The 25911-nt window shown below is 44.6% G+C and overlaps 2 protein-coding genes across 2 annotated transcripts in view; one reads left to right on the top strand and one right to left on the bottom strand.

The window, feature by feature from the left end:
- Window positions 1-6500, bottom strand: part of USP16 (ubiquitin specific peptidase 16) — a 68557-nt gene extending 62057 nt beyond the window's left edge. Inside the window, exon 1 of the mRNA XM_082246625.1 lies at window positions 6483-6500. The gene's annotated coding sequence lies outside the window, so the exon portion shown is untranslated. The remainder of the gene's footprint in view (window positions 1-6482) is intronic.
- A 4096-nt stretch (window positions 6501-10596) lies between these two features.
- Window positions 10597-25571, top strand: RWDD2B (RWD domain containing 2B). Its single transcript, XM_082244296.1, has 4 exons — window positions 10597-10820; window positions 14429-14496; window positions 15438-15800; window positions 25195-25571. Exons 1-4 carry the CDS (start codon window positions 10608-10610, stop codon window positions 25439-25441), a joined length of 891 nt encoding a protein of 296 aa, XP_082100422.1. The 5' UTR covers window positions 10597-10607; the 3' UTR covers window positions 25442-25571.
- The last annotated feature ends 340 nt before the right edge of the window (window positions 25572-25911 follow it).

Below are 25911 nucleotides of genomic sequence, written 5' to 3'. Positions count from 1 at the left end.
TGGGTTACATTTACAGTGAAAGAACTCATTATCATTTTCTCCATGTGTGCTTTGAAATGTAACATCAAGGGAATCAGAATAAATGCTTTATTTTCTAAGTTTTAGATAAGGTATAGGATGAATGGAACTGTTTGGGGAGATTTCACTTCACTTCCTCTTACAGAGACAGGATGTGAGTAGAAGTTGCTCCCACTTGTAGGATAATTCTCCCCCCTTAGACAGTTGTTACTGGAGCAGGCTTCTCCATTGGAAGATTTCCCTTCTATTCCTGTTCTGTTGACAACTATAACATTTTGAAATTCCCATCATCTTCCTCCCTAGAACAATTGTCATCCAGGCAATCTAAGAGGGTGAACCTCCCCAGCAAAAATATAGAATTACTGCTGTTGGCTAGAAATACACCTCAATGTGTCCATGCAAGGCAAAGCAGTATATGTACTTAAAGCAGAACTGTGGGTAAAACTTTTTTTCCCCCGTGCAGTGGGGCTGTGCAATGCTTAAAGGGTAACTCCACTTTCATGGGGGAAAAAATAGCTAATAAAGAAAAAACAATATAGCGTATACAATTTCGACACAAGTCATATTGTAATTGAATGTTATTAAAAATGGGCTTTCCTTTTCAATCTGCAGCGCTGTAGGTTTCTGTAAAATGCAATACAATATGGCTACCTGGAGCTGTTCTGTACACAGAATGTATACTGACCACACCCCAGAAACATCATTTCCTGCTTGTGTGATTGGCTCCCCAATTTTCCCAGAAGTCTGGACTAAGATACAAGTCAGATTTTTGGCATCCCTTGCAAAAAAACATTTAATTTATGGTGAGGTACTTCCAAGAGGAACATGTCTAAAGGGATGCAGAGCCCTGCAGCTGCACAGCTGATTGATAATTACGAAACCACTCCCATTAGACCCACTCAGAACAGAGAAACAATTATTTCTTCTGAATAATAAAAGGTAGGAATCTGTAGCAAAACATTTTTTGCCTGCAGTTGTGCTTTAACCCAACCCCCGTGTCTGAACACTTCTGAATTCTTGGAGGTGGGACGGATCAGTAATCATGTGACCCAATGGCCTAAATCCTTAGTCATGTGATATGGCTTGTCCAGTCTTCTCTCTTCTGTCCTACAGAATGGAAGTGTTCTTCATTGGGGATTTGCAGCATCACCTGATGGACACCCGATAAAGGACACTCTCATTGGGCCCACTGACACCTCCCATTGGTGAGATTTATAAAAGTAAACTCTACTTTTTACACCATAGTTACATAGTAGTTGAGGTTGAATAAAGACAACAGTCCATCGTTCAACCTGTGCAGGTGAGTGTGTGTGTCAGTGACGTGATCATTTCCCATAACCCTGAATGTTGTGATCTGTGAGATGCACATCCAAGAGTCTTTTAAAAGTAGCCATACTGCTCGCAGCTACCACCAATTGTGGAAGAGAGTTCCACATTCTCACCGCCCTTACAGTGAAAAACCCCCTACGTAGCCTAAGGTTAAACCGCCTCTCCTCTAATCTTATACGTATCTTCTTGCACTCCTTGAGACTAAATCGTTTTTTTTTTTACCTATGCTGGAATCACCACTGAGGTATTTGTAAATCGCTATCATGTCCTCTCTCAGACGTTTCCACTCTAGGAAGAATAAATTAGGTGCTTGTAATCGCTCCTCATAATTAGGGCCCTCCAATCCCCTAATTAGTCTAGTTGCCCTTAGTCATGTTATACCCATATTTAGAATGAAACATGGTTGCAAGCAGAACACCCTCGTAACCCCCCCCCCCCCTTTTGACCATGAGCATGGATTCTTTCTCCACTGCAGCTGTCAATTTTTGGAATTGGTGCGGCAAGGAAGGCCTCTGCCAACAGCTGCATCATTCCTTCACATTGATCTGTAAAGAAATGAACTACAAATCCCTTCTGACTTGTAATTCTCAATGGAATTCAAGCATAGGTAGACTTAGCCTTTAAAAAGTCCTAAAGTACACCAGTGGCGGCACGCTGAAAAAAGTGGTGGGCTGGCGTCCATTCTGAAGGAGATGCTGAAGGACTTAGGAGGGGATTTGTTTTTTTTTAAGAAATGGTAAATGGGTGGAGGGGGTAGGAAGAGGAGGCATTTTATTTTGCTCAGAAATTGACTTTAACCACTTTACGGCCGCTTAACACATATGTGCAGCTGTAAAAAGGTGGTGGGCTTTAATGCCCCCACAATGCACATATACATCATTGAGCGGCCGATGTTTATGTGCTGAGTGTGAATTCACAGAACAAAGACGGAGCTGTCAAACAGTTCTCGGCCCAGGCTAAAAATCAGTAGCCGGCGGACCGGTGTAACGTTAAAAAACCATACCCCGTGGAGAAACCATACCCTCGTCACTTCCGGGCTGAAACAGCTGAGCAGCGCAGCAGTGCGCATGCTCAGAGCCCCGGATACGTGATTGAACATTAAAGAATTAGACAAGTGCGCATGCTCGGTGGGCATGAAATTCTCACGGCACTGTGTCTAATGTAAAACTTGCGGCGCTTACATTAAAACAGCTCATCTGAAACGTAAATCATCTCCGCTCTTCGCCCTGTCACTGCCCTCATCTCCGGTAATAAATATAAAAGCGGTGGCGGGTGTATGTGATGTAAATGTGACGGCGATCGTGGCTTCGTGATCCGCTTTTATATTTATTACCGGAGATGAGGGCAGTGACAGGGCGAAGAGCGGAGATGATTTACGTTTCAGATGAGCTGTTTTAATGTAAGCGCCGCAAGTTTAACTACCGTGAGAAATCCATACCCTCCGTAGCGGAACCGGAAGTGACGAGGGTATGGTTTTCTCACGGGTATGGATTTTTCACAGAACACCGGCTTCCGTTTATGTGAACACCGACAGTGGTCACATGATCGCTTCAACACTGTGAAAACTCCAAGTCACATTGCTGGAGATTATATGTTTGGAAAGATACTTAGTAAGGGAGCGTCCGGTCAATAGGGATACTGATAGTGCCATGTTCTTTATGACAGCGCTTGGAACTCATCATGGAGTCACAAAATAAAGTGCTTCAACTTATCGCCTTCAGCAAATGAATTACAATGACCTATTTCAATATCTACAGAACAGAAGCAGGTGGGGATCTACAATACAGATTGCTGTGATATTTGCACTATAGATAATGAATCTGCAAAGGATTATTCAAACTTTTTTTTTTTTTTTTACACATTAAAGTGGTTGTAAACCCTAACATATACCTAGTGACGTGATTGGCCTCCAGTGATACACAGAGATGAAACAAATCCTCCTACATAAGTTGTACCTGTTTATCTGTAGATGTATTTTATCTACAGCCATTCAAAGTCCAGAATTTATGAAGCTTTGTCTGAGTGTACAGGAAAAAAATAGGCGGAGAGCTGAAGAGGGAAGAGACATTCCCCCCTCCACACAGCAACAGAGCTGCGGCTGTCAATCAGTTGGAGGTCCCTCCCCTGTCACCATTTTTCTCTTGGTGTCAGGAAAACTTGTCAGAAGTGACTCATGCTGATAGCAGAGGAATGAAGCAGCAGACAGAAATGACACTTAGTGCTTTTATTGAGGCAAGTATAAACTATAGAGGGATATGCTTTGTTCATAGTCATGTCTGAGGTGTCAACCACTTTAAATAACTCTAAATACTTTTCATTTGTATTATATTTGTCTACAAAATGCAGCTGAACATACAGGATCACAGGCAACGTCCACATATATACACATACATAGGAATAGGAGTCAACTAGCTTGCTTTACTGGGTGTCACACAGCACCAGAAAGCACCGGCCGCTCCTATACACTAAAACACAATGTGATCACCTAGAAGGCGGCTTTTAAACTATAGAGAGATTAGCTTTGCCTGCCAGTTCAAAGAGCTGCAAGATAACTAACAGCAAAGTCTGGGGAACTTCTGTAGCATCAAACACCTATAAGGCTTCACACGTTTGTAATAAGCAAAGATTTCATCAGGGACCATGCACACCTGTGCTCTGCATTAACATGCATGTTACTGTGCATTCCCATAAAGCACCCGCTCTATGCATGTCATTCACTGTGAATGTCACCCCAACATACTGTACAGTTAAAATGTAAAAGTGATTTTTTTTTTTTTTTTAAGTTTTAGATAGAGTGGAGAAGGGTTAGAGCAGTGGTCACCAACCTTTTGGTCTGCCCGGACCTCTAAACTCACAATTTTAAATCCCGTAGGCCACTAACGTAAATTTTACATGCCTTATACACATAATGCCCCAACTCTCTGCCCCCCTCCCCCTGGATCACACTGCTGCCTTATACACACTATTCTCTGTCTCTCTGCCCCTCTCCCCTTGGATCACAATGCTGCCTTATACACACAATACCCTGGCTCTCTGCCCACCTGCCTATGGATCACACTGCTGCCTTATACACACAATGCTCCGTCTCTCTGCCCCCCTCCCCCTGGATCACATTGCTGCCTTATACACACAATGCTCCGTCTCTCTGCCCCTCTCCCCCAGGATCATAATGCTGCCTTATACACACAATGCTCTGGCTCTCTGCCCACCTGCCTCTGGATCACACTGCTGCCTTATACACACAATTCTCTGTCCCCTCCCCCTGGATCACATGGCTGCCTTATACACATACAATGCCCTGGCTCTCTGCTCACCTGCCTATGGATCACACTGCTGCCTTATACAAACAATACTCCGGCTCTCTACCCCTCTTCCCCTGGATCACACTGCTGCCTCATACACAAAATGCTCTGGCTCACACTGCTGCTTTATACACACAATGCTCTGGCTCTCTGCCCACCTGCCTATGGATCACACTGCTGCCTTATACACACAATGCTCCATCTCTCTGCCCCACTCCCCCTGGATCACATTGCTGCCTTATACACACAATGCTCTGTCTCTCTGTCCCCCTCCCCCGGGATCACACAGCTGCCTTATACACACACACAATGCTCCGTCTCTCTGCCCCCCTCACCCTGGATCACACTGCTGCCTTATACACACAATGCTCCGTCTCTCTGCCCCCCTCACCCTGGATCACACTGCTGCCTTATACACACAATGCTCCGTCTCTCTGCCCCCCTCCCCCGGGATCACACAGCTGCCTTATACACACACACAATGCTCCGTCTCTCTGCCCCCCTCACCCCCGAATCACAATGCTGCTTTATACACACAATGATCCGTCTCTCTGCCCCACTCCCCATGGATCACACTGATGCCTTATACACAAAATGCTCTGGCTCTCTGCCCCCCTCCCCCTGGATCACACTGCTGCCTTATACACACACAATGCTCCGTCTCTCTGCCCCCCTCGCCCTGGATCACACTGCTGCCTTATACACACTATTCTCTGTCTCTCTGCCCCCCCTCCCCCTGGATCACACTGCTGCCTTATACACACAATGCTTCAGCTCTCTGCCCCCCTCCCCCCGGATCATAATGCTGCCTTATACACACACAATGCTCTGGCTCTCTGCCCACCTGCCTATGGATCACACTGCTGCCTTATACAAACAATACTCCGGCTCTCTGCCCCTGGATCACACTGCTGCCTCATACACAAAATGCTCTGGCTCTCTGTCCACCTGCTTCTGGTTTACACTGCTGCTTTATACACACAATTCTCTGGCTATCTGCCCCTCTCCCCCGGGATCACACAGCTGCCTTATACACACACACAATGCTCCGTCTCTCTGCCCCCCCCCCCTGGATCACACTGCTGCTTTATACACACAATTCTCTGGCTCTCTGCCCCTCTCCCCCTGGATCACACTGCTGCCTCATACACACAATGCTTCAGCTCTCTGCCCCCCTCCCCCTGGATCACACTGCTGCCTTATACACACACAATTCTCCGGCTCTCTGCCCCCCTCTGGCCAATTGAGGCCAAAAACCCAGGAAGAAGATGACAGCAGCTTTCAAGGGGTGTAACCGTCCCATTACAGGACAGTGAGCTCCTTCATTCAAACCCCCTCACATCCCTTCTCTCTTGCCTGATGCAGTAGCTCAGGAGCCTGAGGGGGGGGGGGGGGGGGTGTGAGTACATGTCAAAATTGTGTACCGGCTCCTCAAAAGTGCCAATTGAAGAGGAGCGGGGGACGAGTCCTTAAAGCGCAACTTCCCCTTTTGGGTGGAGCTCCGCTTAAACAACTAGGCATCTCTTAGCAACGTTGTCGGAGTTTTCCAGGAAGGCCTTTCATGGCGGGATCAACATAAATTATTCTCACAGAAGCTGCAGAATGACAAATAGTGACAGAAATGACATCAACAGCCGAAATTTTACTGATTGCATTTACACACTGCATCTCTCTCTCTCTCTCTTATATATATATATATATATTAAAATCTAGGCTGTTAATGTCATTTCTATCACTATTTGTCAATCTGCAGCTTCTGTGAGAATAATATATATATATATATATATATATCCTGTGTATGTCAGGCATGGTGAGTTACAGATGACTACCTACCCGCAGAGGTCAGTCCAGAGCCAGCATATGGCAAAGAGCGGAGATTGGCGGCCCTGCTCGGTGTGTTCTGTAATACGGATAGTGATTGGATGGATTTCTCCCGACCTTTCCGCCTCACCGGCACCCTGCCACCCAGTCCATACGTTACACCGGTCACCGGCTCCACAGCTCTCCCCCAGCACTCCGGTGATGCAAGGAAAGAGAGAAACAGCCTTACCAATCTTACACCAAAATATTGTCCCCAACGTCGGAGCTTTAGTCTATTACTATCCGCCATCTTCTAGAAGACCAGTAACATAGAATGTGAACTGCGGGGTCCACAGGAAAATGTCCTCTAAATGAAGACAACATAATCTGTAGCACCCGTTCTCTTTAGTCTGAGAAAATGAAATCCCTCATGAGGCGTCAGTGGCTGCCTATTGGTTGAACAATGACTGACAGAATGACGCAGAGTATGTTATCTTCGCTTCGCCGCCATTTTCCTGTGGACCTGGCAGTACTTGTTCTATGTTATTGTCTTCATGACAGATACTAATTTAATAAAGCCAATCAAATACTCAAATAATGTCCCCGACTGAGGAGCTTTATTCTTTAAGTATCCTGCATGTTCTAGAACACCAATAACATAGAATAGGCACTGCCAGATCCACGAGAAAATGGCTGCAAAACGAAGACAACATAATCTGTGTCACTCTTTCTGTCATTTCTTATCCATTAGACAGCCACTGACGCCTAATGAGGGTTTTCACTTTCTCAGACTGAAGAGAACGAATGGTACAAATGATGCTGTACCAGCAGAAAATCCACTTCTGGGTGGAACTCCGCTTTAAAGAATAAAACTCCTCAGTCGGGGACATAATTTGGGTATTTGATTGGCTTTATTAAATTAGTATCTGCCATGTTCTAGAAGACCAATAACATAGAACAGACACTGCCAGGTCCACAGGAAAATGTCCACAAAACGAAGACAACATACTCCGTGTCCTTCTATCAGTCATTGTTTATCCAATAGGTAGCCACTGCCACTGACGCCCAATGAAGGCTTTTCATTTTCTCAGAGTAAAGAGAGCGAGTGGTACAGATTATGTTGTCTTCGTTTTTGTGGCCATTTTCCTGTGGACCCCACGGTTCACATTGTATGTTATTGGCTCTCACATTGAATAGAATAGCACTGCTGATTCCACAGGTAAATGGTCATAAAACGAAGATAACATTATAAGTATTCTTCAGTCTCTTTAGAATTTAGAAAGGCGGTGTTCTGTCAGAATAGCGAACCCTTCGGATTAGGAAACGGAAGTGACGTTACATCAGATGCGTGTGCGTTCCACCAAGGCGCCGGTCAGCGCATGCGTGAACTGCTTTCCCCCTTTCTGTACAGCTCCTCCCTGCATGCAGTGATAGGATCTGCAGTGCACAGATAGAACGGCTGCAGGGGAGAGGGGCGGGGCGTCCTTTCTCTACCAGGAAGAGAGGAATGAGCGGCTGGCTGTTTCCTGATGCTGGGGCATGTTATAGTACAGGAGACTCCTGTGTGGATACAGGTCTGGGTAAAATACAATTGAAAAGCTACATTTTTTTTTTTTTTTATTAAAGGAGAAGTATGGGCAAAGCTCTTATTGTTCATACTTATGCTGTGGGTCAAAGGAGTGCACTTAGTTCTGTACTTCTCTGACCCAGATTCAGCCAGCAGGGGGCCCAAATCCACTGTCTGCTGACATCACATGGAGACAATCCAGGCTCTGCAGGGATCCTCACAATAATGTCGGGATCCACCCAGATGTCTGACCCGGAAGAGGTCTCAGCCTCGGAGAGCCGGAACCAGCGCCTCCACAACCCGGAACTCCAGTGAGCTCAGGAGGGGCAGAGCAAAGAGCTGCTAACTGGTGGTCCCGACTCCCTGCTCTGAGAGCAGACCTAAGAACTGAGCGATCCTCTCTCTTTGATCGCTCAGTTCTCACATAGAGGGAGCAGGGGACAGCCGCAGCATCGAATCCATGCTGCATCCACCTAGGTGAGTATGAATGTTTATTTTGTGAAATACCCTACTTTTTTTAATACTTCACCTTTTATTTTCATCTTTTGTTGCAACTCAGTGCTGTTGATCTCCTCCAACCACTTTGCAGCCACTAAGAGGGGTTTTAACAACCCATAACTAAAATAAGAGAGTTGGCTTTAGATATACTTTAATCAAGAAAACCTCTTTCATTTGTTGTGCATGTTTGATCTGTCTGGGCAGTTTCTTTGCTGTAACGTAGATGTGTTCGTCTGTGTCGATTACTGTCATGTAGAAGTTCATTAAAGCGGACTTCCACCCATTTTTAATATGTTGGATTACATAGCTGTATGTAATCCCCTTTTTAAAACGACTTTTACCAATGGAAACCTTCTTTTTTTTTTTTTTTTTTTGCTAGTAAATACCTTATTTTCTGGTTTATTCCTCCTCTCCTCACTTCCGGGTCCGATCGGCGATGACGTCATTCGGCGATTCGCAGTGTCTGCTGGGATGTATTCTATTCCAGAAATCTCGCAGTATTACCCAGGAGCTGAGCTGTACTGTGTGTATTCAGGCCGTTCTCTGCCCCGCCTCCGCCCCGCCTCCTCTCAGTGAGCGAGGACTGAAAGCATCATATCCTCACTGAGCTCACTGAGAGGAGGCGGGGCAGAGCACGGCCTGAATACAATACATAAAGTACAACTCACTGAGAGGAGGCGGGGCGGAGGCGGGGCAGAGAACGGCCTGAATACACACAGTACAGCTCAGCTCCTGGGTAATACTGCAAGATTTCTGGCATGGAATACATCCCAGCACACACTGCGAATCGCCGAATGACGTCATCGCCGATCGGACCCAGAAGTCAGGAGAGGGGGAATAAAGCAGAAAATAAGGTATTTACTATCAAAAAAAAAAAAAGTTTCCATTGGTAAAAGTCGTTTTAAAGGGGATTACATACAGCTAAAGTTACGAAAATGGGTGGAACTCCACTTTAATCAATAACTTGGGGTTGGATGTTCCTGGTCTTGCACCCCCATCAGTTGATTAGGGACAGACTTCTTCAGGGGTAGACCTATTTTTGAAATCCCAGTAAACTTTTTTTTTTTTTTTTTTTTTTTTCTTTCATGCTATGTTATTATGCATATGTCAGTATTTTATATGGTGGTTTACATATCTTTGTACGTATTATCCCGGTCAGCAGACTGTTTCTGTGATACCCTTTATTTTTGCTATTTACTACCCTGTTTCCCTGAAAATAAGCCCTACCTACACTGAAAATAAGACCTAGCTTGATTTTCAGGGATGGCTGCAATATAAGCCCTACCCCGAAAAATAAGCCCTAGTTAAAGTCCTTGTAAAAACATGTAATCCATTTTTTAAAAAGATTATATAATGTGTCTCCTTTTGTAACTTTATTGTGGAAAATACCTTATTTACAGCGTCGCTGGGCGTTCACGTGATCTGCTGGAGATCTTCACCTCTCCTCCCTTTGCAGTGGTCGGAGCGGGGCTGATGTTAGCAGGGATTTCAGCCCCTCCCTCTGCAGTATTCTGAGCCGGGAAGAAGAGCTCCGGCGGGCCACGTGAGCGCCCAGTGGCACTGTAATTAAGGTATTTTCCACAATAAAGTTACAGAAGGAGACACACTGCACCATATATAGTCTTTTCACAAAATGGATTACATCATTTTACAATGACTTTAACCAAGGTTTATTTTTGGGATTACAGAATGTCATAATGCTGACAGGGGGAGAGAAGACCGAGGGCCCCAGAACTTTTTACAAAACATTTTATTGTTTTATTCCAGGTTTTTTAGAAACAGGCACAGCACAAGCACGGTGCTGTCTATCATGCTTTAAAGAATCAGGATATATTTTTAGGGTTACAACCACTTTAAGATCGTCATTGTACATACCGTAAATATATAAGACATCCCCTGAAAATAAGCCCTAGTGTGTTTTTGTAGCCAAAATGATTATAAGACCCGGTCTTCTTTTTGGGGAAACGCAGGTATGTCTTCTCTGCTGACTTATACCTGATGATATGTATTATCTGGTATGCAGAATAAAATTTTTCTGATTAAAGGAAACAAAAAAACAATAACTTTTTTTCTTTTACAGATCCTCATTCATAATGTTAAGCCAAGAGGAAGCGGAGGCTCAGATCTCCGAGCTCGACCTTCTCTCCAGCATGTTCCCCAGTGAAGAAGAGTTTGCGGTCACTGATCAGTTGGCATTGGCAGAGCTGAGAGAATTTGCAGAAAAGCAGACAGCAGTCACTCCAACTTTTACAATTCAGTTCACATTGACTGTGAAACTCGGTGATAGCAATGCAGACAACATCCAGGTAATGTGGGTTGTGTTATCCGGGTCTAAACTGCAATTTGTATGGGTGTTGCAGTGATAGAACATGGACCCTGGAAATCAATAAAGCGTGACTAAGGCAAGCCATAGATGGAGCTATTTTGCAAATTGCTCAATTCCCCTTTCAAAACAGTCAGTGTTGATGGAGAAATCCCTTCCTCTGCACTATTGTGTTCTGCTGGCAAAACATAATGACTACTGCTAGCAGCTATAGCCGCTGATAGTGATTGCATGAAAAAAACCCATCAGGCTGGTTGTACTGAAGTTGATCAAAAGAGCAACTTCAATACAACCAGCCTACCCATAGATGGATCAAATCTCTGCTGGTCCCACCTGAACTGGCATTTGATCCACCTTTTTCTTTTAGTTTTGGATAGAGTGGAGAGGGATTACAGCACCTGTCATTTTTTATTGCTGTCTGTGCCCCCCCTTAGGAAGATTTACCCTCTCTATATGTCCTGATTGCCATTATTATCGAAAATGGAAGTAGAAGAAAATCCCAGATTTTGGGTTGATATTAGAACACTAGTAGAAGGGAAATCTTCCAATGGTGACACACTGGGATTCCCTGACTTTGGAGGGATTTCCTCTCATTTCCTGTTTTGGCTGTGGAACATTTCCCCAATGGGACACAGCAAAAAAAATAAATAAAAAGCTGATAGGGCTATAACCCTCCCTTACGCTATCCAAAATAGAATGATAATATGTATATAAATCTATCCAACACTGACAGAACTATGAATAAAAGAAGGGTGTGAGGTAGGCACTTCTCTGGTGTGTGTTCAATCAAATAATAACCGAAGTCCAATATGAATGCAATAGCAATGAGTACTAATAGATACATAAATATTTTTCTGATTTAAAAAAAAAAATATTCATATAATGATAAGAAAGTGCATGGTGCTGGATAAAAAATACAACCAAGTGCTGCAAATGTGATGCTCTTCCTTAGCCACTAGAGGGAGTGGCGTGCACAAGATGTAAATGTGAAATTAATTGTTGGAGTATGCTGCCACCTCTATATTTCCAAAGGGAAGTATTTAAATGAATAAAAAAATATATAAAAAAAGGTGGTGAGGTTGGTGCTTCTCTGTTGTGTGTTCAATCAAATATTTAACCAAAGTCAAATTTGAATGCAATAACAATAAGTACTAATAGATAAATAAATATTCATACAATGATAAGAAAGTGCATGGTGCTGGATAAAAAATAAAACCAAGTGCTTCCTTAGCCACTAGAGGGAGTGGCGTGCACAAATAGATATGCAAAATGCAAATGTGTAAGATTTCCAGTTTTGGCTGTGGGACAGGAAGTGAAGGAAAATTTCCCCAATGGGACGCAGCAAAAAAAAAAAAAAAGCTGACGGGGTTATAACCCTCCCTTAAGCTATCCAAAATAGAAGAAAAAAGTTTTGCCTTTGGTTACACTTTAAGTGTCATAGATACTCTTTATAAATCTGTCTTGCGGTACTGACACAAATTGCGGAACTTGTGACATTTATGAACGATAATGTGTATATAAATCTATCCAACGCTGACAGAACTATCACAAACCTCTCTGCTGGGAAGAGGCAGACATTTAGGCTTCATTCACATTGGTGGCAAGTTTGCAGATGGATTGCTTTTTCCAAAGCTGATTGTTGCATGTTTTTGTTTTTTCGATCATTAGGGGGACTTGGCATTGCAAAACTGCTCTACAACCACATGTCAAGCGGTTGGCATTCAGTTGCGGGGCATTCCCATTGACTTGGTAGTAGACGCATTTGGCAATCGGTACCGCCTGCCAGATGTGACATGCTGAGTTAAATTTGCTGCTCCGGCAAGCATCATGGCTAGTGCGATGTGTGCAGCGTCGGTCATGGTATTTTGTAGGGGTGTAGTAATAGCGTGCACCAACAGCCTTCTTTACCACTCCTTTGTCACTACCCTACACACTTCAATAAACAATCAATTTCTTTTCTGAATTGCACACCAAATAATAATGGCTAATAAAGGGTCATCCAACACGTTGCAGTCTAACCTTACAATCTCTTTACAATCAACCTTAGATCTACTAAAACAATGTAATTTGGGCCTCACCTAATCTATCCAATCAATTTGTATCCACAACAGGTCTAATGGAGATTCTCAGGGCTTTTTTTCTCAGGAACTAGGTGCAGGAACTACCCCTTTCCCATTCACTCCACTCCTTGTCACCACCTCTGAGCACTGTTCCTTGGTTCCACTCCTTACACACCTCCCAGGACAATTCCTTTTAGAGAATACAGAACCATGTAACATTTGTAGGACTAAGGCTGGCCATACACTATACAATTTTCTTGTTCAACTTTCCTTTAGATTTACCAAAACCATGTAATATAGGGTCAAACCTAAACACTTTACATTTGTATTCAATCAGGCAGCCCTTGCACTACATAGTTTAAGGTAAATCTAAAGGAAATTGAATAAGAAAATTGTATAGTGTATGGCCAGCCTAAGTCGTTTGTATGGAACACGTCATTAAGAAGAAAGCAGAAAAATGGATCCCCTGCAGCCAGCAACATTAAATACAAACAATGGGCCACCTGCAACAAAATACCCCCCCCCCCCCAGCAACAATATTCTCCTTACCTCAACAACCAATCTCCCCTCAGCCATCATCAATGGACCCCTCCCTGAACAGTAGATCCCTTCCAGCAACAACAGACCCCCCCAGGAACATAAGACTCACCCCCATCAACAATAGTGCTGCCACCAGCAACAAAAGACCCTCCTGCAAAAACATTTCCCCTCCAGCAACAATGGATCCCACAGCAGCCAACATCAACAAACCCTCCAGCACACCCCAGCACCCCTTGCCATTACATGAATTCAGTGCTGGAGGTGCCGGAACTGCGTTCCTCCACGTTCCCCCTGAAAAGGAGGGGGGAAGGTGAACTTCTGCTTGGATCATCATGCGATCCAAGTGGAAATGGGTACCAGTTAAAACCAGGTACTCTCGCCCCCCCCCCCCCCCCCCCAAAAGTGACATTTAGAGAAGGGGGGGAGGGGAAGGCCTTTAAAGCGGAACTTCCCCTTTTGGGTGGAGCTGCTTTAAAGTGATTGTAAAGTCTTGTTTTTTTTTTTTTATATAAAATAAACAAACATGTTATACTTTTTACATAGTAGGTGAGGTTGAATAAAGACTAAAGAGATTTTAGTTTTAGGGTGGACTAACATTTTAATTGAACAAACTGAAGTTATCAGCTGATTGGCTACCACGCACAGCTGCACCAGGTTTTGCACTTTTTATCATTGTAACAAATCAACCCCCTAGTCACTGCTGTCTTCTCTGATTGTTCACTGGATCATAGGACTCCTGCTCTCCTCTTTACAGGCTCATGGTGGGGAACCAGCAGAATTTCTGGCAGGCCCCTCTTCTTCCTCCCCTGCATACCTTCCTTTAATCAGGGCTCTCTCCAGACAACTTAGAGGTGCCCCCTCAGTCCCTTCCTTCACCAATGGCTTTAAAGTACCTTCATTTGTTGTTTTCTCTTTTACTTTGTTGTACTGCTGCTAATAGTAGTGTTTTAGTATTTTTATGTTTTCACATAGACCTTCTCTTTTTCTGCAGGATGTATTTTCCCTACATTGTTCATACCCGCCTCACTACCCAAATGTCCCACCGGAAATTGTAGTCAGGTACTGTGACCATGCATGCATTCTGTGTTTTCTACAAGTATATCATTGAAATAATGTAAATGATTACTCCCCCCTCTGTCTTCCTTTACTACACCTTCTCTTATGTCACCTATGTCATTTCTGTTTTCTTCCTTTTTTTGGTTGCTTTCCATCAACCCAACTCACTCTTTATGCCCCTTACCCTTCTAAATTACCCTTTTAACCTACCTCTATTACTCTTCCCTCTCCCTTTCTACCCCCTCCTCCCCTGTTTCCCCCTTTTTCTATCCTTTCCCCATTAGATGGTGGCTACTGCAGCCAGTTATTTGCCACATTTTCCAGACTGCAAGATATACCGGCTATGGCCTATTTTTAAGTTTTTTTGATTTGCCCGTTATTAGTGGTTTATTTACACTATAGGCTTCCACTGCAAAGACAATTGCATATCCATATGTACCAACTGCCTCATTCATCACAAAGGAGTAGTCACTATTGTTGTCTGTGCTTTTTCATATCAGAGCTACTCCCTGATGGCTGCTGATACGATGACTGGTAGAATAATGATCAAGAAACAGCAGGGGAAATAGAGGAAACACAGATCCACAGAATGAATTAAGCAGAAGCAAGGAGATCCCTTTACTGCAGGCCCTCAGGTACAGCTTCCTCTCCACCAAGGAGAACAGTGAGCAGCAATGTCACTCCAAATCCCCTAAAACTAGCAGTCAGCAGTGGTGCCTTATATGATTTTGCACAGCAGTTACAAAACTGTTAGACTCAAGGCACAGGAGTGCCCAGGTATTGGAAGACACCTGCTATAGAAGGAATTAAAAGCTAAAGGTACCTTTTTATAAAGTACTGCTTAGGCACAGTCAACATTTCTAGGGGCCACAGTAAGTTAGTAGATCTTCATTTTATCATACTTGTTCTACTCCTACAGAAAATAATTTTTGTTTTAATTACAGATCGCCATGCCTGGTGCGGTCACAGCAGACTCAGCTTCATTCAGATCTGAACACTTATCTAAAAAACAATTGCCAAGGAGATGTGTGTATTTTAAGTGCTGTGGAATGGGTTAAAGACAATGCTTCTACCTACGTGAACGTCGTGTCCCCCACTGATCATCAGAAAGGAACTGTGATGACTCCTGAAGACAGCATTTTCACTAGGTTATGGATCTACAGTCATCACATATACAACAAACAGAAGAGAAAATATATCATGGAATGGTCAGAGGAGTTGGGGCTCTCAGGGTTTAGCATGCCAGGGAAACCCGGCGTTGTGTGCGTGGAGGGGGCACAAGAGTCTTGTGAAGAATTTTGGTCCAGGTATGTAGTTGGAAGTACTTGTGTACTTAAAGACAATTTAAATGCACGCAACCCCCTCTATTGGCATAATTTAGCGTTCTCACTCTTGTCTGCTGGCTTGACCAGCACGCTTTTAGATGGAAAAACCCACCAGGTATGGAGCGCATATAAAATTACTCTAAAACCTCCCATTATAAAGTGCTTAGTGTATGAGCATCTAAAGAGTGTCACATGGTTGAGTAGAGGGGGTTAGGTCAGGTGGCAGCTTTTCCAACTGTAGGTTTATTGTGGTTTGTAAACGTTGTGACTGACTCCCCTCATCCTTCTCCTTCCCTTCTCCTTAAGAGTCGGTTCACACTAAGGCGACACGACTCTGTACTACTTCGGGGGCGACTTGTGCAGTGCCATGCACCACGACTTCGGAGCGACTTGCAGGGACTTCACATAATGGAAGTCTATGCAAGTTGCTCCGAGGTCGCCCCGAAGTAGTACAGGACCCTTTTTCTAAAGCCCCGTACACACGTACTGATCGTCGGCAGAAAAGCTTCGGCCGACGACCGATCTGCCGATTGTAGGCTTGTTAGTATGATGCCTCCGACAGCCGACAGCGCACATTCGGCCAAAAAGAATGCAAGCATTAAAATTTTTGTATGCCGACACCAGAGCGGCCGATTGTTCGCCAGTCAGTACAGATTTCGGCCGACAGACCGCAGATTTGCAAGACTGGGCATGCTCAGAAAAGGAAAAACACAGGGAAAGTTAACCATTACATGACATCACTTCTGCAGTCGGCTGTAGTCGGCGGACAAAATTCTTGTGCAGTCTTTTGCACTTTTCAACAGACACCGACAGCCCTGGACAAAAGACGGCCGATCGTTCGCCGACGATCGGTACGTGTGTACGGGGCTTAAGTCAGAGCGACTTGTGTCGCTCCTATTAGAACGGGTCCTGTAGCGGTCAATGGACCGCGAGGGAGCGCGACTTGTCAGGCTGACAAGTCGCCTGACAAGTCGCGGCAGTGTGGACCGGCTCTTAAACCACAGTTTATCTTGTAAAACATGTGATAAGATTAAAAAAAAAAGGTTGGAAACCACTGCTGAAATTTCTAGCTTCTTTTTGATCCTATTTGGCTTGACATATACTTTAATTGCTACTGAGCAGTGGGTAGATTGATTCATGCATTGTGGGGCTTGAGGTCACTTGTGAGAGTTCTAAGATATAGCCAGTGTAACTTGAACTCTACATATGAGAAAAAAAAAAAATTTAAATAAGAAAGTACCTAATAGATCCAGCTGTGATAGAATTTATAGCATGCATGACCTCTTAGTATGTTATAATATTGCTTGATAGACTGCTTAAGCATGCCATTAGTACTCTTGCCTTCAGCCCAAACATAGTTTCATAAAACAGACTATAGTTCTAAGGGTTAAAACTGAGTTTTCTCAGATCGCCTTTCAGGACAGCACCTGGAGAGAGCGCAGCTCCACCCAATTCACAGGAAACACTGCAAGATAAAAACTCCTCCTCTTCCACCATGCCTCAGTCATTTGTGTTTCCTCCTCCATGGTGGAAGCATTGCAGGAGCTTGGTGGAAGGGCTGCGCTCTCTCCAGGGGGAGAGGAAAAGTTTGATGCCCATTTTTGTTGATGTATATCGAGGACCATCCCAGCTCCCCTCCCTGAGTACAAAGGGGGTACGCTCCGGAGCCACTGACCTCTCTCGCTCAGGGGAGCAGAGACCCTTCGGAAGATCCTTGTCCGGGTGTCGGGGGTCCGCGGTTCGGCTGCTTAACCGGCAGCAGGCGGGGAATCGTTTTTTCGTTTAAATTTCCCGTATTTTTCGGACCCTGATCCCGGGGACGCGTGGCGTCAGTTCCGGTGGACGAGACTTCCGGAGGGGGCGTGGCGGCTCTAGCTCCGGCCGCATTCGCAGGGGTCAGGAGGCAGGTCGAAGGTCGGTGCTTCCGCTTCCGGTCCACAGCGGGGGACGCGGGAAAGCAGCATTTGAATGTACAAACATTCGGAGAGAATCTGTCAGCACGCTGCACCTTTTCTGACATGGAAGAAAGGATTGCAGCATCGGTGGAAGCAGGCACCGCCAGCACCGGCCAGGCTCAGGTAGGAGAGGTACAGTGGTGCCTCTTTCCCTTACTATTGAGCTTTATTGGGTTTTCTGTTTTGCCTCCTTGGGAGTCCTGCCCTGCAGTTACTGAGTATACGGTTCTCGGTCTTGCAGGATATGTGTTTCTGGGAATCTTGTTACTTTTAAAGTGGGTCACTGCTTTGTTAATCACTAGAGTGGTGGTTTTCTTAAATGCTTCATGGGGATTCATGGTGGCTTCTCTGTTTATTAGGTTAAAGCCACAGTGAAAAACCAGAGCCCCAACACCAAGAAGGAAGTGTCCTTTGTGTTAAAACCCACTTAAGAGATTCCTGGTGAAACCCCTCTGCAGTTTGCAGTAGTAATTTCTTTGGGTGTGGTCGATGCTCATAGGCATGAGTTCAAGGCCCAACCATGATAACACCTTGTGTGCTCACAGCTGTGTGTCATTATAAAGAGACTGTTCAGCTGAATAGTGAATTTATCCATTTATGGCACCCTATCCTCAGATTACCAAACAATCGGTGCACTTCTAATCACTGTATTAAGTGTTTCAGAGGATGAAAGGGCGAATGTGCTCTTGTTCCTCAAAAAGTTCAGAGTGGCTGAATCCTCTAGATATAAATCGTTAAAGATCTGGGAGCGATTTATTCCATGTTTGAAATGGCTATCCATAATGGAAGGGGTCTTTCCGGGCCATAGGGTCCTTACAGGGTCCTTGGAAATTAATTGAAGGACCCAGAGGGGTCTCTTTCTTTTCTAAAATCTCTAAAAAGGAGGTTTCCCTTTGAAGGGGATCAGACACATTTGTGGAACACAAAAACCCAGAGGCGGTTTTCTCACAGGTGTCTTGTCGCACGGATGGCATTTGAGGATATGGGGATATTAAAGACGCCATGGATAAAAGGGCAGATTCTCTCCTTAAGAAGGCTTGGAATTCTACTACATCCAGCCTAAAGCCGGCCATGGCCTCCACGGTCGTAGCCAGAAATCTAGAGTGGTGGCTCGACCAGCTCAAGGGACATATGGAGGCTGGTGCATCAAGGAAAGATCTCCTGGAGTCTTTCCTGCTGATCCTAAAAGCAGTAAATACATGGCTGAGGCTTCTGCTGAAACGATCATAATGTCTGCCAGGCGGCAGCCCTCGTCAACTCTGCTCGAAGAGCAGTTGGTTGAAAAATTGGTCGGGAGTTTCAGCCTTTAAGGCCAAACTTTGTGGTTTGCCCTTTTCTGGTGACTTGCTTTTGGGCCTGAATTAAAAACAATTCTTTGACAGAACGGCAGATAAAAAGAGCCTTTCCGTCCAAAAAGAAATCGATCCCAAGCAAGGGATTTCGTCCTATCCCGCAATCCAACAAAAAGCGTGAACAGGACCAGAGACCCAGATGGGCCTCTCAGAAAGGTAAGGGAAAAAGTGGAATTCTCTTTACCTCCTGACAAGCAGACCCAAAGCAAGTGACAGCTGCCTTCCAGTGGGGGGAAGACTTTTAGGGTTCCTCCCACGGTGAGAAGAAGTGTCCGCAAGCCCCTTTGTAAAGAACGTTGTGGCTTAGGGATACATGCTGGAGTTCCTGGAGACTCCTCCAAGCAGATTTTTTGTTACTCTCAAGGGATCCGGAATGTCTTGTCAGCATGGCCGAGTGGTCTAAGGCACCAGACTCAAGAGTTGTTTCTTCACCTTGTGTGGTGAAGCTTCCTCAATCATGTCTCTGTGGCAAGAGCTGATTCAACAGGAAGTACTCTTTCAAGTTCCCAAGGAGTAACAAGGCCGTGGGTTTTTATTCACACATTTTTCTGGTAAGGAAACCCTCAGGCAAGTATCGGATGATCTTGAATCGGAAGATTCTAAACAGATCTATCAGGTACAAACATTTCAGAATGGACACCATCTACTCGGGGACCAAGCTGCTGTTCCCAAACTGCTTTTTGGCATCTCTGGATTTGAGGGTTGCTTATTTACACATCCCAATACATCGAGACTACCAGAAGTTTCTGAGGCTGGCAGTAAATCTGGGGGAATCGGTCTGGCACCTGCAGTTCAGAGCCCTCCCCTTCGGTCTTTCATCCTCTCCCAGGGTGTTCACCAAAGTGATGGCAGACGCCCTAGAGTCTCTGAGGCTGAAGGGTATTTCCATTGTCCCATATCTAGACGATCTGCTAATATTTGCAGAATCCAAAAGCCAGATGTTGGGACACTCAGGACCACCTCAGGGGTCTGGGGTTGCTCAGGAATGTGGAGAAATCCAGTTTAATTCCATCCTAACAGATAAAACTTCTCGGGTACAGGATAGATTCTGTCCTCCAAAAAAGTCTTCTTACCACAAGAGAAGATAGTGAAGACCCAGAATGCCGGGGCCCGGATGCAAACCAATCATCAGGTTACAGTCAGGTCAGCCATGGCAGTTCTGGGCTTGCTCACAGCTGCTATCCCTGCTGTACAATGGGCAAGGCTACATTCTCGCCTCCTCTAAAGAGACATTTTGCAGAAATGGTCACATCTGGACCCTCTGGAGAAATTTGTCAATTTCCACAAAAGCAAAAAGGTCTCTGTGGTGGTGGGGGAATTCCAGAAGTCTGGAAGACGGTCTGCAGTGGTCCTTCCATTCGGACAAACTTCTGACCACGAACTCCAGTGCCTGGGGCTGGGGAGCCCACTTAGATGGTCGGACAATGCAAAGGACATGGTCCAAAACAAGGCCAGGAGGTCATCCAACACAGCGGGAGTTGAAAGCCATTTTCCTAGGTCTTTGGTCTTTTCAACAGGCAGTCAAGGGCCATCATGTCCAAGTTCTCTCGGACAACATGACAGTGGTAGCTTACGTGTCAAAACAAGGAGGCACAAGAAGCAGGCTGCTTTCCATATCTGGCAATCCAGCTCTCCTGGGCGGAGAAAAATCTTGCCTCCTTGACAGCTGTTCACCTAAAGGGATCACAAAATCTTCTGGCAGTTTTACTGAGCAGAAGAAAAGTACTGGAATCAGAATGGAGTCTGAACCAGGAAGTATTTTTGGAGATAGTGGAAGCCTGGGGACTTCCCCAGATAGATCGGTTTGTTTGTCAACAGAACGCCAAGGTCCAAAGATTCTTTTCCCTCCACAGGGAAGATCAGGCCTGGGGCTTGGATGCTCTAGCTCATCCATGAGACTTCCCTTTGTCTTATGCTTTTCCTCCGTTTCAACTAATCCCATTAGTTCTCAAGAATTTCAGGGAGGAAAAGACAAGTTTAATCCTGATCACACCTTTTTGACCAAAAAGGCCTTGGTTTGCTCCCCTGGTGAATCTGGCCTCACGGCCTCCTTGGAAGCTCCTATCCAGGAGAGATCTACTAACACAGGGGAACCTGATTTATCCGGAGTTTGACCGTCTACAACTGACAGTGTGGTTTCTGAGGAAGGCCTCCTAAGAGCCAGAGGCCTGTCGGAAAAGGTCATCTCTACCCTTCTCTCCAGTAGAAAGAAGGTGACCAGTGACATTTATATGAAAGTCTGGTAAAAGTATAACTCCTGGTGTTCCAGCAACAACTTTGAGATTAAAAGTTAGTTTCAGTGCTGAAGTTTCTCCATGAAGGAATGGAGAAAGGACTGGCAGCCAGCACTCTAAAAACGCAAGTGGCGGCTCTTTCAGTTTTTTCGAAAGGACATTGTCCCAAGAGACTTTAATTAGAGAGGCTTCTCTGAAGAATTTGGTTTTGAAAACTATCTTCCTGATAGCTATTACCTCGGCCAGAAGAATTAGTGAAATTCAGGCCCTTTCAGTGTCAGACTCCTTTCTGACAGTTTTTTCAGATCGAGTTGTGCTGCGTACAGACCCAGCATTTCTTCCAAAGATTGCTTCATCTTTTCAAGGTCACAAGAAATTGTGTTACCAACCTTCTCCTCAACTCCTAAGAATACTTGTGAGGAATCCTTTCACACATTGAATGTGAGGAGATGTTTGCTTCAGTTCCTCCTCGTAACTAAAGAATTTAAAAAATCAAATACATTATTTGTTGTCTTCTCGGGATCTCGCATAGGAGAAAAAGCATCTAAGAGCACTCTAGGCAGATGGCTCAGAGGGGCTATTGAGCAAGCTTGTGTAGCTCAAGGTGAAGAACCTCCAGAAGGCATTCTAGCACATTCCACAAGGTCTGTGGCAACCTCATGGGCTGAAAGGGCCGGTGCTTCGCCTGAACAGATCTGCAAGGCAGCTACCTGGTCCAGTTTCTCAACCTTCCTTAGATACTACAGGTTGGACTTGTTGTCAGCTCAGGATCAAGCCTTCGGCAGAAAGGTTCTGCAGGCAGTGGTCCCACCCTAAGTGTAAGTTACTCGCTTATCCTCTCCAGGTGCTGTCCTGAAAGGCGATCTGAGAAAACCTTAGTTACTTACCGGTGACGGTATTTCTAAGAGCCTTTCAGGACAGCAGCAGCTACCCCCCCTGGTTTTTTTGTTTATAATCTTTTGTAAATGTTTAACCTGCGGTAGTTGTTGTTTATGTTCTATTTTTTCCAGCATGTCGGAGGTTACTCTAAATGACTGAGGCATGGTGGAAGAGGAGGAGTTTTTATCTTGCAGTGTTTCCTGTGAATTGGGTGGAGCTGCGCTCTCTCCAGGTGCTGTCCTGAAAGGCTCTTAGAAATACCGTCACCGGTAAGTAACTAAGGTTTTCCTTTAGTCCCGGTTCACACTTCTGCGATGCGGGAACGCTGCGAATATACAGCGTGATCCCACATCGCATCCGCACCCCTGGCAGTTCACACTTCCATATGCGATACGCAGGGGGTGTCAAATAAAAGTTAACAACACCCCCAGTTGAGATCGCATATTGCAGTGCGATCTGCAAGTTCACACAGGATCGGATCGCACTAGTGTGAACCACCATGCGATCCAATTCTGCTGCGGATAAAAAAAAGGGTCATGTGCGTGTTTAGTGCGGATGCGGTGCGAATTCAGCCATACAAACTGTATGGCTGAAATTTGTACCGCACAGAGATCGCATGTCATTTAGGAGCAGTGCGCTCCGAATTACATGCGATCTCTGTGATCGCACTAATGTGAACCGGACCTTAAAGCAGATATTATAGTATTTTTTTAATGTGTTAGATATTCCACTTAAAGAGGTTCTTCAGTCAGTTAAAAAATAAAGTCAGCAGCTACAAATACTGTAGCTGCTGACTGTTCATAAAAGGAGTTTTACTTGTCCAGGGCTCTAGCACTGTCCTCACCTGGAGCAGGTCTTTGGCAGTCTTCGGGTCCCTGGCTCCACCATCTTGGTTGTGGGAATCTGGTTATGACTCCCTGCGGCTTCATAGTCTGCTTCCCATTGCACATGTGCGAGTTGTGATTTGAGAATAGTCCCACAACCTGCTGGGACATTTGATGTGTCCCAGGAGGTTGCAGGCAGGGTGGGGGTGGACTGGACTGGAGTGAGTACCTGCCAGGAATAGGTACTCACTCTCCAAAGTAAAAAAAAAAAAAAAGTGGGGGAGGATTACAAAAAGTGGAACCTTCCTTTAAAGAGAGAAGTTCTGCCTTAATTTAAAACTTGAACAGTGTATATTAATGTTTATAAAAAACTCTTGTACCTCGGACATATCTCCTCTCTTTGAGACCGTGTTTCCCTCTAATTGAAATTCCAAATAGATCCATACAGAGTAGGGCCAATAACCCATGTTCAGCTGCGGATGTGATATGTGCTTCAGCTATTGAGCTCTGTGAACAATAGGCTAACCATAGCTTGGTAAACCTGAAAAAAAGCCTATAACTTTTCCTATTGGCTGGAATTGGTAAATGGGGATGGGTGTGTGTGCATATATGTGTGTATGTATATACGAGGTGTGTCTATTAAAATAACTCACCTTTATTGATATGTATTACAAATGTAATGCTTGTCCCCTTCAATATATTCGCCATTTGCAGTAATACATTGCTAGATAGAAATATAAAGCACCCCGCGCCCTTTAGCAAAATACAACAGCAGCAAGCTCAAAATACTGGAAAGTTTAAAACAAATATACATAGAGCAGCGCTAATGTAAAAGGTTATAGTACTATATGGTATAAATATAGTCCATATCAAATGTATACCACAAGAAGTGCAGGTAGAAGGGTCAGCATATTTTCACCTACGTGTATACCAACAGAATGATGTGAAATCCCAGCTACCACACACTGACTCTTACCAGAGGATGGCGGGGATACAGCAGTAAGCGGTTATGGGACCGCTAAGACCCTCTCGAACCAGACACCTCCAAATGAAACTTCAGCCTTTAAAATCTTCAATCTCCAGACTTAACACTGAGATGGTGTGTGATAGACAACTGAATCCGGGGTGTGAAGGGGGCCTTGAAGACGTCGTAATGAGGAAACGCGTCTGGAGGAGCTAGCCGAGCGTTGCCTGCATCTCACCCGGAAGTTTGGCGGTCGGCCATCTTGTTGGTTATCCATTGAAGGAACACCGCTGCCGAATTGCTCTTGTCTTTTTGCTACCAGCTTACATTGTATATATCTGGGTGAGTGCATACCCTAGACATTTTAATAAAGGAATTGTTTTAAGTATAGTGCACTATGGGCCTTTTTCCTTCTTAATATCTCCCCGCTTTATGAGGTGTATTGCTTTCAAGTGTGGATTTGGTTGTCCATCACGCACCATCTCAGTGTTAAGTCTGGAGATTGAAGATTTTAAAGGCTGAAGTTTCATTTGGAGGTGTCTGGTTCGAGAGGGTCTTAGCGGTCCCATAACCGCTTACTGCTTTATCCCTGCCATCCTCTGGTAAGAGTCAGTGTGTGGTGGCTGGGATTTCACATCATTCTGTTGGTATACACGTGGGTGAAAATATGCTGACCCTTCTACTTGCACTTCTTGTGGTATACATTTGATATGGACTATATTTATACCATATAGTACTATAATCTTTTACATTAGCGCAGCTTTATGTATATTTATTAGTAATACATCGCTGCAGTCTTATTTTCCACTGGTCGAAGGTATGGAGAAAATCAATTTCTGTCCGCTGTTTCAACACATCCGCCATTTTCTTCTTTACAGCATCAACTGATTTAGGGTTTAAAAACACAATTGCTTTTGTTATTTATAGTACCCAATCAGATTCTCCCAGTCTTGATAAATAAGGCCCCATTCACACCTGTGTCTTTTAGGTGTAGTGCACTAAAAAAAAGTCCTGCATGCTGCATCTTTGACGCACTATTATCAAAATGCACGTCCTAGAGATCAGTGGTAGTGCGCCTAAAACGCACCACGCCAAATAATGCAGTGCACAAATGTGAACTGGTCCTTTGTCTCAGTATGCCTATAAATTATCTTTTTTGCTTCCACAGAATAAGAAAACTGACATGGAAGCGGATATTAATCCGACATAGAGAAGATGTCCCTTTGTCTTGTTCCCCTTCAGATGTGCACATAAACATCCAGAAGCACCGAAAATTCCCTCCTCTTAAGGAGATGGCGTTTGATGCGCACGGAGCCCGGGGGAATCACATGGATCTGGGTCAACTCTATCAATTTCTCCAGGAAAGGGGGTGCTCGGATGTCTTCCCCATGTATTTTGGGATTGAGGGACGATAGGAAACAAGTTGAATCATGATTAGACTTCTGGATGTGAAGAATATTTCTACACTACACTCTGGACACTTTCTTACTGCAATAAATTTTTTCATGATTTTAAAATATTCTTAATAAATTATATTTTACTTTTGCTGCACAGTTTTACGGAATAAATAAAGCCCAGGGCACACTTATGTGCAATCTGGAGAAGGGCTGTCCCATGCCCCGTGCTTTTTGTGAATCCTCTATCGCTCTTTACCCTGGAGGATGGATATAATGTCCAATAGGGAGTTGTGGATAGAGCGGAACAGCCCTCCCAGTCACAATGATTGACCAGCATTACATTTTGGTAGGATTGTTATGTGAATGTCACGTCCTTTTAAAAATGCAGATAAAAAAGTAATACCGTGTTTCCCCGAAAATAAGACCGGGTCTTATATTAATTTTGGCTTCAAAAACCACACTAGGGCTTATTTTCAGGGGATGTCTTA

The sequence above is a fragment of the Pelophylax lessonae genome, assembly GCF_965119305.1.
Source record: "Pelophylax lessonae genome assembly, chromosome: 2".
NCBI lineage: Eukaryota > Metazoa > Chordata > Amphibia > Anura > Ranidae > Pelophylax > Pelophylax lessonae.
This window is presented reverse-complemented; position numbering and strand designations above follow the sequence as displayed.